The sequence below is a fragment of the Chiloscyllium plagiosum genome, unplaced genomic scaffold (assembly GCF_037043375.1).
Source record: "Chiloscyllium plagiosum isolate Xiang-an unplaced genomic scaffold, Cpla_swu_hap1 HiC_scaffold_5, whole genome shotgun sequence".
In the NCBI taxonomy this organism is placed as follows: Eukaryota; Metazoa; Chordata; class Chondrichthyes; order Orectolobiformes; family Hemiscylliidae; genus Chiloscyllium; species Chiloscyllium plagiosum.
In genome coordinates, this window is record NW_028270143.1 from 38462576 (window position 1) to 38480457 (window position 17882).

The 17882-nt window shown below is 39.2% G+C and overlaps 1 protein-coding gene across 3 annotated transcripts in view; it reads left to right on the forward strand.

Moving 5' to 3' along the window:
• dgkb (diacylglycerol kinase, beta) overlaps positions 1-17882 on the forward strand; it is a 794652-nt gene that overhangs the window by 515366 nt on the left and 261404 nt on the right. For 2 of the 3 annotated variants that reach the window (XM_087987111.1, XM_087987112.1), the window contains exon 20: positions 9215-9279. In XM_087987111.1, coding sequence (XP_087843237.1) covers positions 9215-9279 — 65 coding nt within the window. Of the gene's footprint in view, positions 1-9214; positions 9280-11979; positions 12127-17882 lie in introns of those variants that run through there. The other variant, XM_087987113.1, reaches the window with a different exon arrangement.

The following is a 17882-nucleotide window of genomic DNA, read 5'->3' on the forward strand; positions in this document are numbered from 1 at the left end:
AAGGCTTAAAGGGACTTGGGTCATGTGCTGGCAAATGGGACTAAATTAGGTTGGGATATCTAGTTGGCATGGACGAGTTGGACCGAAGGGTCTGTTTCCATGTTGTATATCTCTATGACTCTATGACTCTAAGGGAAATTCTGGACCTCAATTTGCTCTTTCAGGTAAGAGTGGCAATGAATGAAGCAGCTTCTCATAGTGGAAGAAGTATTGCAAATGTGCTTCCAATTAAAGGGAGGAGCATGCAATAGTTAACTCACAAATGAGCAACAGTGAAACGTCAGAATTTTCTACAGGCAACAAGATGCTACATTGTCTGAGAAGTCTCAGATTATGGAACTAGAAAGCGACTATTTCTTGTTTACAGATAATCTTCAATGTAACCTGTTAATGTTCACTCCTTAGTGTTGACCTGATGTTAACAGAGCCTTTTAGAGTCACAACTTAAAGGGTTCACTAATAATTTTTATGGATGGAAATCAGCTGTTCTTAATTCATCTGGTCTACATGTGACTCCAAGCCTACAGCATCGTGGTAGACTCTTCAGCCCCTCTGAAATGGCACAGAGAACCAATCAGTTCAAGGCCAATGAGGAAGAGAAATGAGCAACTGATGCCACCTTGTAATGGAAGAATGAAATAATCAAAATCACCTCATAACAGCAAAATGCTGTGGATGCTGGAAATCTGAAACAAACAAAAAATTCTTAAGCCACATGTGCCACTTGGATGGTCCAACTCAGTCTCTTCCTGAAGTCCCCAACATCACAAATGCCACTATTTTGCCAATTTGACCCACTCCATGGGATATCAAGGAATGGCTAAATGCACGAGATATTGGAGGAGAAAGTGAGGGCTGCAGATGCTGGAGATCAGAGCTGAAAATGTGTTGCTGGAAAAGCGCAGCAGGTCAGGCAGCATCCAAGGAACAGGAGAATCGGCATTTCGGGCATAAGCCCTTCTTCAGGAATGAGGAAAGTGTGTCCAGCAGGTTAAGATAAAAGGTAGGGAGGAGGGACTTGGGGGAGGGGCGTTGGAAATGCGATAAGTGGAAGGAGGTCAAGGTGAGGGTGATAGGCCGGAGTGGGGTGGGGGCGGAGAAGTCAGGAAGATGATTGCAGGTTAGGAAGGCGGTGCTGAGTTCGAGGGATTTGACTGAGACAAGGTGCGGGGAGGGGAAATGAGGAAATTGGAGAAATCTGAGTTCATCCCTTGTAGTTGGAGGGTTCCTAGGCGGAAGATGAGGTGCTCTTCCTCCAACATAGCAACACGACGGTTGGAGGAAGAGCGCCTCATCTTCCGCCTAGGAACCCTCCAACCACAAGGGATGAACTCAGATTTCTCCAGTTTCCTCATTCCCCCTCCCCCCACCTTGTCTCAGTCAAATCCCTCGAACTCAGCACCGCCTTCCTAACCTGCAATTTTCTTCCTGACCTCTCCGCCCCCACCCCACTCCGGCCTATCACCCTCACCTTGACCTCCTTTCACCTATCGCATTTCCAACACCCCTCCCCCAAGTCCCTCCTCCCTACCTTTTATCTTAGCCTGCTGGACACACTTTCCTCATTCCTGAAGAAGGGCTTATGCCCGAAATGTCGATTCTCCTGTTCCTTGGATGCTGCCTGACCTGCTGCACGAGATATTGCCCAGGTTATGAGCCCCGTCAATATTCTGACAATAGTACTGAAGCCAGGCTCTTTCAATATAGCTGTAATGCTGGAATCTACCCACCAATATGGAAAATTGCCAAGGTATGATTTACATGTGAAAAATCAAGACACATACAACCCAGCCAACTTAATGCCTCATCAGTCTACTTTTGATCACCAGCAAAGTAATAGAAGGAGTTGTCAAGAAGTACCCTGTTCAGCAATAACCTGTTCAATGACCCTCCGTTTGGTTTCTGTCAGGGTCACTCAGCTCCTGACATCATTACAGCCTTGGTTCAAACATGGGCAAAATGGATGAACTCCAAAGGTGAGTGTTTCAAATAATGCTGCTTTTCACTGAGTGTGATATTAAAGAGCCCTAGTAAAACTGAAGTCAATAGGAATCTGAGAAAACTCTCCAGTGGTTGGAATCACAACTCAAAGCTGGTTGTGGTTATTATATGTCATTCTCCTTCGATCCAGGACATCACTACAAAAGTTCCTTAGACCAGTAACTTAGACCACTATCTTTATCAATGCGTAATCAATGGATTTCCCTGCAATCTAAGACCAGAAGTAGAGATATTTACTGAAAATTGCACAATGTTCAGTGTCATTTGTGATTACTTTGATATTGAAACAGTTCATATCCAAATTCTGCAAAATCTGAGCAATATCCAAGCTTGGGCTGACAAGTCCAAAGTAACCTATGCACACACAAGTGCCGGGCAACATCCATCTCCAACAATTGAGAATCTAATCATTACCCTTGACATTCAGTGACAATACCATTTGCTAAATTCCTGCTATCAACATTCAGGGGATTAACATTAATCAGAAATTGAACTGGACCAGCCCTGTAAAGACTATAGATGTTCAAGTTGGGAAAATTATGTGAGATGGCCAGTGAGGGACTTTCTGACATTGAGAGTAAAATATTCCACCACCTGCAAGCTTCCCTCCAGGCTATGCTGCATCCTGACTTGGAAATATCTTGTCATTCCTTCACTGTTGATGAGTCAAAGTCCTGAAATTAATTCTGTGACAATATTGTGCATCTATCGACAACAAATGGGATGCAGCAGTTAAGAAAGCAATTCACAGCATCATCATCTTAAGGGATGGGCAATAAATACTGGTCCAGCCAGTGAAGCACGTGATCTATAAATGACTAAAAGCAACTTCATTTTTTTGTTTAAGTCTTCGGTTTGTAGAACCACTTCCATCTTGCTAATTGCTGTTGTAGTCCAAGTTTAACATAATAAGATTGAGAGAATGCATATTCCTTTGGAGTTCCTGTAACAATGCATGAAGTAGGTGAAGAGGACCAATTTATGAGGTTTCACATTGTCAACAACCATTGCTGGTTCTTTTGCAAATAGAGATTAGTGCTCTCTCTATTTCACAAATATGTGGCTTGAATGGACCATGTATTCTAATGCAACTGAAAAACGTTCAACGGTATCACCATTTTACTTATAGCTCACTCTAGTTTCTAGGGGATAGTATCCATAACCACTTTGCACAGATTTGAGAAGTCACAAGAGGTTGCCTTCATCTTTGATTAAGCTATCAATGCAAATTATTCACTTTGCCAGTAAAAGCTAATGACGCACATACCTATAGCTGTCAAGGGCATTGTAACCTCTTGAATTTTCACCCTTTGCTGACATAAACTATGGATACCATTATCTGAGCTGCAATGCCTTCTGAATCTGATTGGCACCAAATTTTAAACTTTGTTTAATGTTATGTATCGATTTGGAAATATTACTGCAGATTATGGTAGTAACTGAAGGGAATCAAAGCTAGGAACTGCTATTTAGTCTAAAAGTGCAATGCGATTTTGAATAATAATAATCATACAATAGGATGAAATCTACAATAGGAAATGAGAACATACAACATTACAGTGCAGTCCAGGCCCTTTGGCTTTCGATGTTGCACTGACCTGTGGCACCAATCCACAGCCTATCTATCCTACACTATTCCATTTTCATGCGTATGTTTATCCAATGGCCTTTTAAATGCCATTAAAGTTGGTGAGTGTACTACTGTTGGAGGCAGTGCATCCACGCCCCTATTATCTCTGAGTAGAGAAACTACCTCTGACCTCTGTCCTACATCTATCACCCCTCAATTTGAAACTATGTCCCCTCATGCTAGCCATCAACATCCGAGGAAAAAGGTTCTCACTGTCCACCCTATCTAACCCTCTGATTATCTTATATGTCTCAATTAAGTCACCTCTCAACCTTCTTCTCTCTAACGAGAGCCTCAAGTCCCTCAGCCTTTCCTCGTTCGAGCTTCCCTCCATATCAGGCAACATCCTAGTAAATTTCCTCTACACATGTCCCAAAGCTTGCGCATCCTTCCTATAATGCAGCAACCAGAACTATACGCAATACTTCAAGTGCCACTTTACCAGAGTTTTGTACATCAGCAGCATGACCTTGTGGCTGCAAAACTCAATCCCTCTAACAATAAAAGCTAACACACCGTATGCCTTCTTAACAACCCTATCAAACTGGGTCGCAACTTTCAGGGATATCTGTACATGGACACCAAGATCTCTCTGCTCATCTACACTGTCAAGAATCTTACCCAAGCCCAGTACTCTTCATTCCAGTTGTTCCTTCCAAAGTGAATCGCCTCACATTTTTCGACATTAAACTCTATTTGCCACCTCTCAGCCCAGCTCTTCAGGTTATCTATGTCCCTCTATAATCTGCAACATCCTTCATTGCTATCCACTGACCTTAGTGTCTTCAGCAAATTTACTAACACATCCTTCCATGCCCTCATCTAGCTCATTTATAAAAATGACAAACAGCAGTGTCCCCAGAACAGATCTGTGTGGTGCACCACTAGTAACTGATCTCCAAGATGAACATGTCTCATCAACCACCACCCTCTGTCTTCTTACAGCTAGCCAATTTCTGATCCAATCTGCTAAATCACCCTCATTCCTTTGTTTCCGTAATTTGTGCAACAGCTTACCATGGGAAACCATATCAAATGCCTTACTGAAATCCATATACACCACATCAACTGCTTTACTCCCATTCACTTGTTTGGTCACTATCTCAAAGAACTCAATAAGGTTTGTGAGGCACAACCTACCCTTCACAAAAACCATGTTGACTATCCTGACTCAACTTATTCCTCTCCAGATGATTATAAATCCTCTCTCTTATAACATTTTCCAACACTTTACTCACAACTGAAGTGAGGCTCACTGGTCTATAATTACCAGAGTTGTCTTTATAGACCAATGAGCCTTACTTCCTTTGTGAGTAACATCCAATTAGATCTGGGTGCTCAACTCACAATTTAGGTAGCTTTTTTTTGTTGATTATATTGATGAGATCTTTCATGTATTCTTATTCCTATAGAATTCCAAAATGTTTGCAGTTCTGATGGATATAAATCATGTCAGTGAGAAGAAATATATTTATCATAGTTTCAAGCCAAACATTTAGAACAGTTTGTTTGTCAGTCTCTCATTTAACATCATATCAGACTACATTTTGTCTTCAATACACTTTTTAGCTTCCAGTTTGTGTAATGCATTCTGCACCTATACATTGTTTGACCAGATTTATGAAATTAAAATGTACCTACGTGTAATTACAAAAGTTAAAAATTTGGTAGGAGCAAACAGGAATTGAATGGATTCATCCATGTTTCTGTGTGATATGTCCAAAGCTTGTATTTTGAAATACGAATGTATTTTAGAGACCAAGTTATTGTCACCTAAAAGCTATTCTTTCTCACCTAATCTGTCTCAGCAATTTGTAAAAAACAAATTAGGAGATTTATGTTTTTGAATTATACCTTCTAAGAAAATGTTGCCTCATGTTCACTGGTCAATAAAGGTTATTATAAGACGCACAAGATATATAGAGACTGATTTTCTTCTGTCTATTGCCCCTTTAAAACTTAACCTGAAAGTTCTGCGCAGCAGAAATTAGAGTAGATTAGATTCGCTACAGTGTGGAAACAGGCCATTTTGAGTCATAGAATCGTAGAGATGTACAACACGGAAACAGACCTTTCAGTACAACTTGTCCATTCCTTCCAGATATCCCAACCCAATGTAGTCCCACCTGCCAGCACCTGGCCCTTATCCCTCCAAACCCTTCCTATTCATATACCCATCTGAATGCCTTTTAAATGTTGCAATTGTACCAGCCTCCACCACATCCTCTGGCAGCTCATTCCATACATGTACCACCTTTTGCATGAAAAAGTTGCCCCTTATGTCTCTCTTATATCTTTCCCCTCTCACCCTAAATCTATGCCCTCTAGTTCTGGACTACCCGACACAGGGAAAAGACTTTGTCTATTCATCCTATCCATGCCTCTCATGATTTTATAAACCTTCATAAGGTCACCCCTCAACCTCCAACGCTGCAAAGAAAACAGCCCCAGCCTATTAGAACCTGTCCCTATAGCTCAAATCCTGGCAACATCCTTGTAAATCTTTTCTGAACTTTTTCAAGTTTCACAAAATCTTTCTGATAGGAAGGAGACCAGAATTGCACACAATATTCCAACAGTGGCCTAACCAATGTCCTGTACAGCCACAACATGACCTCCCAACTCCTGTACTCAATACTCTGACCAATAAATGAAAGCATACCAAACGCCTTCTTCACTATCCTATCTACCTGCGACTCCACTTTCAAGGAGCTGTGAACCTGCACTCCAAGGTCTCTTTGTTCAGCAACACTCCCTAGGACCTTATCATTAAGTGTATATGTCCTGCTAAGATTTGCTTTCCCAAAATACAGCATCTCACATTTATCTAAATTAAACTCCATCTGCCACTTCTCAGCCCATTGGCCCATCTGATCAAGATGCCATTGTAATCTGAGGTAACTTTCTTCACTGTCCAAGACACCTCCAATTTTGATTTCATCTCTTATGCTCACATCCAAATCATTTATATAAATGATGAAAAGTAGTGGACCCAGCACTGATCTTTGTGGCTCTCCACTGGTCACAGGCCTCCAGTCTGAAAAACAACCCTCTATGAACACTCTGTCTTCTACCTTTGAGCCAGTTCTGCATCCAAATGGCTAGTTCTCCCTGTATTCCATGAGTTGACCCAACAAGTCTACACCGACCATCCAAAGAGTAACCTACCCAGACCCATTTCCTTACACATACCCCTGACTAATGCACCTAACACTATGAGCAATTTAGCATGGCCAATTCACCTAACCTGCACATCTTTGGACTGTGCGAAGAAACCGTAGCGCACACACACAGGGAGAATGTGCAAACTCCCCACAGACAGTCGCCTGAGGCACCTGATTCCCTGGTGCTGTGGGGCAATAGTGCAAACCACTGAGCCACTGTGCTGCCCCGGTAGAGACTAGTTATGTAAGGTGACTATGTTCTTTACACTTACAGTCAATTTCCAGAGCACTATGCTGTGTCACAAGAGTACCTCAATTTAAACTAATGTAGGCATGGAAACAAAGCACTCGCTCACAGTCTGGATCCTCTGCAAAAAACCAAGCTGTGAAGATTGTGGTCCCTCTTTTCCATTTGGAAGATGTGAAAAAGGTTGTCAGAAACAACCTGGAAGCTCCTAAAAGACTAGTTGTGAATTATAATTGGCCAGCAAGTAGGAGGAGTGGTGCTTGAGGCATTTCATTATAATAACCATCAGAAAATTCCAGAAAAGAGACAACTGGAATGTCCTGCTGTAAGACAACAGTAATAGATATGTTCACTTGCTGACTCAAACTTTCCCATTTCCAGGAGTATTTAAATTACCCTAAGACAGGCTAGGAAATAAGCTTTAAGTTTGATTGCATATCGGGTTGATGCAGCAATGCACTGCTTGACTTTATCCTGGAGGTTGTGGTGGTGGAGAGGGGCACTGGTTTGGCACAGAGAGGGTCATGTATGAGTGTGAAGAAGTCACTGGATGGGGGTGAAGAGAGAGAAGCAAGTCTAAAGATTTTTTTTTGCCAATACCAGGTTGCAATAACTTGAAAACACCTGACTTTAATTCAGAAATAAGCTGAGAACATGTTGTGCTGAAGTGCTAAAATAGGAGCTGTATTTCAGCACAGAAACTTGTGTGTAGTTCCCAGCAATGGTGTTGTCACACATGTACTTGCTAAAAGAGACATTTCGGCTTCCAAGCTGCATGTGATAATGTTGACCTTCCTATACCAGGTACACTTTAACATTAACCATTTTGCACCCATTTTTATGTGACTATAACTTTTAGGTTAAACAACACAACAAATAGGAGCTGTTGTAGACCATATGGCTGACTGTGCCTGTTCCACCATTCCGTGGCAATTTGGGTGAATATCTGCCTTAACTCCACTTCTCCACCTGCTCCTCATTTCCCATGATTCTCCAAAAGAGCATTATTATGAGAATGATTTTATTATTATTATGAGCAATATTATAATATTAAGAGAATATTATGTATATTCAATAATGAAGCAAACATTCTGGGGTAGGCAATTCACCTTGATTGAAGAAATCGCTCCTCCTTCTAAATAAATGCTGTACCTGCAAGGCAACTTTCATTCTAAAGGGGTTCTTATACAAATACTCCCAAGTCTTTCTTTCTTTAAAAGTTTCACATTTTTAAAACTATTTTTTTCTTAGCACCAAAATACCTTGTTCTACTTTATCTTCAACTTTGCATCCACTCATTGAACCTGTCAAATCACTTTGCTACATCTTTCTATCCTCCTCACATTAATTTCCTATCTACCTTTGTATCATCTTTAAATTTGGATGCTATACCCTCAATCACTTCTAAGTCATTATTATAGATTATTAATACCAAGGCCTTATACTTGTGGAACTTCACTGTTGACCTGAAAATGCCCTTCTTATCATTATCTGCTTCCAGTCTATCAAACAATCCTCTGCCCATTCTAATATACCACCCCAATTCTTTGAGCTCTTATTTTGCGTATTAATCTTTGTGTGGCAAATTATTGAGTGCCTTTTTAAATGTAATTATTCTACATCTAGTGATTTCCCATTGGCTACTATTTGCAGACTTTAAATATGTAGGTAAAATCAATTTCCCTTTTGTGAAAATGACATTGACTCTGTTCAATCATACTTAAGTTATTCTAAGTGGATTGTTTAAGACTTGCTTAAAAGCAATTTCCAGCATTTTCCCAGACCTTTTTTTTAAATATTAGGTAATTTGCTTGTAGTTATCTATCTTTCTTTCCTTTCTTGAGTGACAGTGTCATATTCACTAACTTCCGATCCACTGGGACTATTCTAGAAACTAGGAAGTTATTATAATCATCTTTGTTGTTATAACTTAAAGAACTCTACAAAGCAAAAATAGAACACTGGTTTACAACGTGCAGTTCAGTTTATTGAGTAATTCAGTGATTTACAGATAGTCATGAAATGCATCTCAGATAGTGCTGCAAAATGGAAAAGATGAATCAACAACCGACTTTACATTTACCCAGTTTGCTTTTCCATCATGGAAAATGTATTGTATTCATGTCTGTATTATTTGTAGTTACAGTTTTTTTCCTTTGTTTTTGTTTTTAGGATGCATCAATAGCCCATAGATTCCACATTATGCGAGAAAAACATCCCGAAAAGTTCAACAGTAGGTAAGATATCATTCTCAACGTTTTGTAACACCGTTCTAATAATAAAGGATTAATACTAAAATGAGCTATGTGACAATCATGTTTGTAGATTCAATCTGTAGATCTGTTTGCTTTGCAAAACAGCAAAACTACTTTTTGTGTAATTATCTAGCTATTTTAGTAACATCATATCTAAATCTTTTCTATAAACTCTGAGGGTGGTTTTAATTTGCTTAGAGCTAAAAAATGCATTGCACACCTGTACAATGGAAACTATTATGGTACAAGATAAATTATTCTTTTGCATTGTTTAAGGATAATATCCTTGTAAATATGCACATTTTTATGCCTCAGCTGCTGGCAATTGGATTTTTCAATACAGATGCACTTTCTTTGCCATTTGCTGGAGCTAACTTGAAATAAAATACACAGGTTTCCTGGTCAGCTCAATTTCATTACTAACCATAGTTTGAGAATCATGTTTATGCATATTCAAAGAGTAGCCTGGTTCTGGAATTGGAAAATTGAGATTATAACGGAGATTAAGGGATGCAGATATTTAAATTGAAGTCGCAGAATAGGAACCCTCTTCAAGCCCCCAAAAAGACCATGCAGTTTTTGCAGATACAGCAACCCATTGATAACGCTTACTAATGCTGAAGGTAAGTGAATTAAGAAGCTCCAAGCAAAAATGAATGTAAAGGAAGCCACTCATGCAGGCATGTTTTATTCAATTCTGCAGGCAAGTGAAAGTAACAATTCATTGTGATTCCTGATGCAGAGGTGGTACTGAAAATGTGAGGATAGTTTTCCTTGTTAACATTCCAGGGCTCTATTACTGTAACCCTGCATTGAGTGCATGGATCTGGAGATAAGCTTTAGGTTATAGATGACTATTCATGTCACTAGTTTTCTCCAGCCCTATGCTATATACCAGCTTCTGGTGTTATTGCAGCAGATGGCAAAACATTGCAGCTAACTCTTGCAGCCAAGTATCCTTTGAAAACAGTTCTCCACGGAAGATGTCAGAACACAGATATGCTTGGTGACATCTTGGCAGACGCAATCATTCACACTATGCTTGCTGCTGATCTTCCTGGAGTGCTTTCTTATATGCAGTGAAAACACACCATACTGTAAGTACTTCTAAAGAACTATCCAGCGTGAAATGTCAGCTTTGGAGACCTCAGTTGACAGTTGGAGTCTCTGCATTCAAAACGTAGGATCTATGCATCCCATCTTGGTGAAGGTGTACCATGAGTTGTTAAGAACACCAACCCTGTGAATCTCTGTGTATCATCACCTTTTGTAGAGGGGTTGTCAAAAATGAAATAAAAGATATTGCGAAGTATTTTAAGTGGACCCTTACAAAACACCTTTTCAAATGTCTCTAGAATTATTCTAGCTTACTGTATTCTACATAATATCCAGATGAAGGAAAGATTTCTGTTTCTGGAAGTTGATAGAGATGATGATGACAATAGTGAGACAGCAGTGGCCAGTTTCTCCCTTAAATCAATGATGTAAAAGTGGAAGAGCTTGTTTAACTCTCCATATTGAAACGTATTTCCTTAAAGAAATGCAGATGACAACAAAAGCAAGACACTACATTGATAAAAACACAAGAAACTGATACTGCATAATAAGAACGATGCTTACCTTTAAAAAACTTGTAATTATATACCATATTTAATATATTGAAAGATCAAAGGAGCATTATCAAACATTGGATAAGGAGACATTACAACAAATACCTAAACTTTGAAAAAAATAGGTTTGTTCTGTGCAGCATTTCAGAAGTAGAGAAGGAGCTAGTTACACTGAGACAAGTTGGAGACTCTCTAGGAAGTGTTCTCTGCAGCTTTGGAGCACGTTAAAAGAAAATCCACTCCACATGAGAATTTGCAGCTGTGACTATGGTCATGGTTGTCACATTCCAGTAGTTCCTGACTAAAATGATCAACAGGAGACAAGATCACTTGAAGGTGATGAATATATAATATAGCCGATCCAAGGCTCAGTTTTCCATTATTGTTTAGAATCCCACCTCAGCAAGAACTTCCGCAACCTCACTGCTTCAGGACTCTCCACTTGGTCCAAATCATGCTCTTTGAGTTCTTAATACAATTTGAATATATATTCTAGTCTTTCAGCTGTTAAAACACCCATATATGTAGTTCTGAATCTAACAATCTTTACTGCTATTGACCTCAAACTTTCAACTTTTAATGTCATTGCAACTTATACTCTCCAAAACAATAGATCTTTCTTTTTAATTATCATTCAAGTTCCCTTCCATTGTAATGCTCATCCATTCAGTGTTGATATCTGTTTGACAAAGATGATTGTTACCAAATTGTTACATTGGACGTCAAATGGTTGCCTGAAGAGAGAGACTTTTCGGGCTAATTTTACAAAATGTGTTCCTGTGCACAGCCTTGCTGACCAGGAATGCATAGCATGAAATATATGGTGCAATATCTACAACTTTGCATCCATTAATCCTAATGGGTGAAAAATCTTGGGGAACATGTCCTCAAATTCATAAAATGATGTAGTTTTGTATTTTTGTGTTAACAACTTTGAAAAATAGCTTCTTTCAAATTTAACGTTCATGCTCTCATTCATTTGTCAGAAATGCTGTTATATCCTGGTGCTGTGATTTGGAATTAATCCACATTGAAACTGCTCTTTCTTACTTTTTATCACGCTCTCGCTTAGACTTAAATTTGTGGACCTTGAAGGCTCAATTGCCAGAACACACAGACTGCATGTGTCCCGTGGGCCTTTGTTTGGACTCCTGCCTTTATTAATACTCTACTTAATTACTGAGAGAACCTGTTCTGACTGCATATGAGCAAAAGAACTGTGAACTTCCAACATGCTGTTAAGTGTTATATAAATATGGTATGATAGAGAGATATATATTGCAACTTTTTTATAATTGAAAGTGCTGAGAAATTATGAATATTCGTTAATTGTTGCAAAGGTGTAGTTTTTCTGTGGGTATCACTTCTATTGAGGCAGTGGAGTAGATGACAATATCCGCTAATAGTTTACAACATATGCTGTAATGCAATGTTGATTAAAAACAACTGTTCAATGTCCAACTTCTCCATGAGAACTTCCAATTTTAAGCTGACATATTACAAATGAAAACAATATGAAATATTATTCAGTGATGGTAGATTATGGCTTTTAATTTGTAAGTGTTAAAGACCTCTGGTTCATAGGCACCTAAGGCTATAAGCAAGGTATAGAAAAACTTCCTTCATCAGTAAAAATTGTTTGGAAATGTCTTCTTACCTTTTACCTTGTTGCTTCTTGAATATCAACATAATAATTTATCCATGTGACGTGTTTAAACTAACTGTACATCTTTTAGGTTTGACTGCATTTGTTGATTGTCAATTTTTTTTCAAATAAAAGCACAAGTCTGGGATATATGAAATCAAGATGGTAGAACAGAGTCAGACCATGACAAGATTTAATAATAGAGACAGGGTTTTTAAAATTAATGTATTGAGGGATTTGAAGCATTGTAAGTCATTGATGATGAAATTATGAATGAATGAAACAAACAGCAATATTTGTGTCCTGATATGGTTGACATACCTGAGATAGTGGGCACTTAATTTAGTATTACTGACCAGTTTGCTGGATTGCCAGTATCATATTGTGCTATTTTCCCAAATACCATGTCAGCGATGTGACAGGTAATGGCCCACATGCAGCGAGTATCTTTTTCAGGGCTAATTACAAATAATGACAAGTATATCTTTTGACTTCATGAGCATGTATGCTGCCTAGATGCAGTGTCCAGTGGCAAGCAGGGACACCTGTATTCCAGGTAGAGTAACTTCCTGCACTCCTCCCCAATCTCCACCTTCCTATAGCCACTGCTCGAGGATGCCTTTTGGAGTAATTGCTCATTGTCAGTGTTATTCAGTAAGCTGTGACCATTCTTTTATTTCATTTTTTAAATTTCAGACACTAGCATCCAGACACAAAACACAAAATCCTACTAAAAACGTGGGATAAAATATGCATTCCAGACTTTGAACAAATTGGAATGTGAGCAGTAGGATACAAACAAAGAGAGCATCCACTTCAAGTTAACAATTGCATGTAAAAAGATTTCAGTGATAGATTGCAGAGATTGGAGTCACAATGGACAACTGTAACAGTGAACTTTGTAATGGAGAAGATGTAAGGTGTATAATTCAAATCTAGTTTACATAAAATGGAGATACTTGGGTATATTTATTGAAAATTTTGTTTGTGTAGATTTACTTCTAAGCATTTTGAAAGCTAATGCCTCCAAATAAACCTGTTGGACTATAACCTGATGTTGAGTGATTTTTAACTTTGTCCTCCCCAGTGAAACACTGGCTCCTGCAAATCATTACTTCTAATCTGTTGTTCTGTTTTGTATAGCTCCTTTGTCACAGTTTGTTAAAAAAGTTAGCAATTGATGCTTCTGGTAGTGACCAGCTGAGTAGAAAGGAGCTCCATCTTTCATTATTCCATTAATTGGAACTGAGTGATGTCATGTGGGTTAGCAGATTAGCTGCTATAGATCTTATCCAGTGTAAGGCAAATTCAAATTGATTTTAATCCCTGAGAGAAAGGGCTTTAACAGCTGAGCATGTTATCTAAATGGCCATCCATGTTCAGTATCCTACATAATACTTGATTTTCTAAGATTGTTGATATAAGATTCATTGGAAAAAGTTGAATCATGCAGGAATAGTAAGTGAAACTCTTGCACTTATTTTTTAAGCGTATTTCCAAACTCCCAATAAATGAAGAAAAGCTATAATTTTTGAGACAGCATAAGTCCTGACCCAGAAATGTGAGGTGGATCTGTTTTGATGATCAATGGGATTTGAAGTCCTATTTTGTTGCCAGCGGTCAATGAAGTGGCAGTCTGCCCCCAAGAGCAATCAAAGAGTTGACACCTAAGCAGGCACAGCAGTGTGACAGCTGGTGGTGACCACAGGAAGGGCTGCCTCTGGGAAATGAGGGCACATTGGTAGCTGGTACACTCAATGTAGCAGGAGTCTGATAAGTAGGATCCAGCAATTGGAGGTTTGGGTTATGGATCTCGGTGAACAGATGGCACTGTTGCTGCAGAGCTGATAATGCTACCAGAGACATGTCTCCTTAAAACCAAACAGTGCCCAAAAAGGAGGTCCTCCTAACCCATAGAACCCACTTGATTTAACTGGCCGGTCTCCCACAAGGTGGCAAATGACTCCAACTCGAGCAAAATGCGCTGAAACAGAAAGTGACCCTTCATTTTGCCACTTACGTAGCATGCAATTCAGGCTGGTGCCCATCTACCCTCTTTCTAACTGCTTAAGACATCAGATATGTCACCTCACATCTTTCTGCTCATTTTTTTCAGCCTCTCCCTTCGAATCTGTCTCCACACAGCTGATGAAAGTCTTTTATTTATTATTTATTCATGGGATGTGGGAATTGCTGGCAAGGCTATAATTTATTATCTTCTCCAGTCACCCTGAGAAAGGTGCAATCTTGAGCATCTGGAGTCCTTGAGGTGTTTGGCACCCATAGTGCTGTAAGGAAGGAGTTCCAGGATATTGACCCAGTGACAATGAAGGAACAGTGATACAGTCGGTTGATGTGTTCATTTATGTATTACCTTTGACAACCTTGGGAAATTGTAAAGTACCAAACAGCCAATTAAGTACTTTTGAGGGATAGTCATCTTTGTAATGTTATTACCAAACTCGACAAAGTTATCAACACTGTCTCCTCTAAGTAGATGAGGCTAAATTTATTAAAGCTCTGTTTTCGTATTGCTTAGTCCTAAATTACTGCAGTTTTCATTGAGTTGCACACAGTGCATTTATTTATTGGTATTTTTTGCTGCAGAATGAACTGTCTGTTTGATATTTTGTTTTTACCCAATTGTATGGGGCTGGATATCCATTTACATTACTAAACATTGTCATTTTCCAGTCCAGCTCCTTGACCATTCCCTCTTCATTACCTTTTTGAACCTAATATGTTGTTCAACTGAATAAAGGATGAACTGGATTATAGCCAGTGCTGATTCAAATTAGTGGTTCTGCTTAATGAACCAAATTAACAAATCCTGATGCTACTTTGGTTAGCTTTTTGCCCTTTTACAATGCAAACTGAATTTGATCTGCATGAAAGAATAAGAACTTCATCTATTTCTTGTCTTTCTCTGATGAATGTCGGATCTGTGAAACATGCTTAGGTACTGTCAATCCTGTTCCTAAACTGCCCCTAATTTGATACTAATTGGCAATCCAACTCAGAGAAACACTGAGATACGGAAAATGTCACACTGGTTTTGTAAGTGGCTCTTCTTTGAGGTTAAAGCATGAAGTACAGGAATATGACGAAGTTATACTGTCTATCTGGAATATCAAATCCCACAATCCCCATTATATACCAATTGTTATATTATCCATCGTTACTTAACACATTCTCTCTGCAATTTGTGAATACAGGCCCAATAGCTTTCATTTGAGATATTTTATTGCGAAAAAGAGAGTAGTTGGAAATTATTATGCTTCTGGGTCTGCCAAATTTGACCTGGAAATACTAATGTTTTCATGAAGGGAAAAACTCCAATGGGGTAGTCTTTACAAGCCTGTTAAAACAATCTTTGATTCATTCCAATGTTTTTTTTAAAGACAAGTGCTAATCCATTTAAGAAAAATGGGAACAGAAAAGAAGTTTATTTCCTTGACTGTATTTCTTATTCTAGGGTAAATGTAGCATTTCATGCAACATGAAGCAGTCTACAGATATTAATTTGGCTCCCCTGCCTGTGCCAAATTATGATGTTTATCAGCCAAATACATCAAGAGACAGAAATCCATTAACGTCTGGTTTTATGACGACTTTCAGATAAACTCCAACCTAAAATCCCAAGTATTGAAACAGTTGAATTTTTTTGTACTCACATGTAGAGAGATGACGCTGTGTCTAGTTAATTTATCTTAGGCTGAGGCACTGCATTCTCAGACTCCCCTCTTAAAGGGGCATTTCTTTTTATTATTTCATAGGATGTGGGCATTTGTTGCCCAGCCCTAATTTCCTGAGAGAAGGTGCTGGTGAGCTATCTTGTTGAACTGCAGCAGTCCATATGGTGCAGGTGGTCCCACAGTGCTGTTAGAAACAGAATTGCATTATTTGATTTAGCAACAGTGAAGGAAAGGCAAAGTAGTTCCAAGTCAGGATGATATGTGGCTTGTAGTGGAGCTTGCTTTTGTTGATGTTCTTGTAAGTTGTAGTTGTCTTGAAGGGGGAGTCAATGGCTTCGTGATATTATTGCTGGACTGTTAATCCAGAGATCCAGATAACATTCTGGGGACCTGGGTTTGAATCCCGTCATGGCAAATGGTGGAACTTGAATTCAATAAATATCTGGAATTAAGAATCTAATGATGACCATGAATCCTTGTTGATTGTTGGAAAACCCATCTGGTTCATTAATGTCCGTCAGAGAAGGAAATCTGTCATCCTTACCTGGTCTGGCTACATGTAACTCCAGACCCATAGATATATGGCTGACTCTGAACTGCCCATTGGGCAATTAGGGATGGGCAATAAATCAGTGATGCCCGCATCCCTTGAATGAATAAAGGTCACAGATTTGCCAGTAATTGATGGTGAGACTGCAATGTGTCTTATGTATAACACACAGTTTCCAATTTGTTCTATTGGTTAGAGATCCATTTCCCATGTTTTCTCACCACCATAGTTATCCAGAGTTTGCAGTCAGTGTCTTTGCTAAATATCAGGTGAGTATGGGCTTCCAAGTTCTGGACAATTTTCTTTAATTCTCAGTTTCACATTCACAGGTAAATAAATGTCAAATACATACCTTCTTGGTAGCAAGCTGTCTCAGGTCAGGTTCTACTGGGATGCAGCCAGGGTTTGCTCCAGGTGCTTCAAGCAAGACAATCTTGTAACAGGGCCTCAAAGGGGTAATGTGCTTCTGACTTGCCTATATATGGAGCCTAGCACCCCTTTCTGTCTGAGCTCTGCACACTTTATTTCCATAAAATAGTAGTGTTTACTAATAGTAGACCATTCAGCCCACTGAGTCTGTTTCACCATTAAATGAAAACATGGCAAAGATGCTTCAATATGGTTTTGAGAAGTTGAATAAATAGAGTAGAGTAACCTTTATTTGTCATTTCTACCATATATAACTGATACAGTAAAAACGAGACAGCATTCCTCCAGTACCGAGGGTGCTACATGGACAGCACAAACTACACAATTGTACACCGTATTAAGTGCATAAGAAGTGCAAAACGCACAAGTTACAGAGTAATAGAAGAATGATAAATAATACACAATTTTCTAGCAGCAATTCAAAGTTGTGCAAAGAATTTCAAATGGAAATGAGTCCGATCATACAGCGTTAAGGAGCCTGATGGCTTGGGGGAAGAAACTGTTGTACAGTCTGGCCGTGAGAGACCGAATGCTCCTGTATCTTCTGCCAGATAGCAGGAGGGAGGAGAGTTTGAATGAGGTGTGTGTGGGGTCTTCCACAATGTTCTTAGCCTTTCGGATGCAGCATGTGGTGTAAATGTCTGTAATGGGGGGAA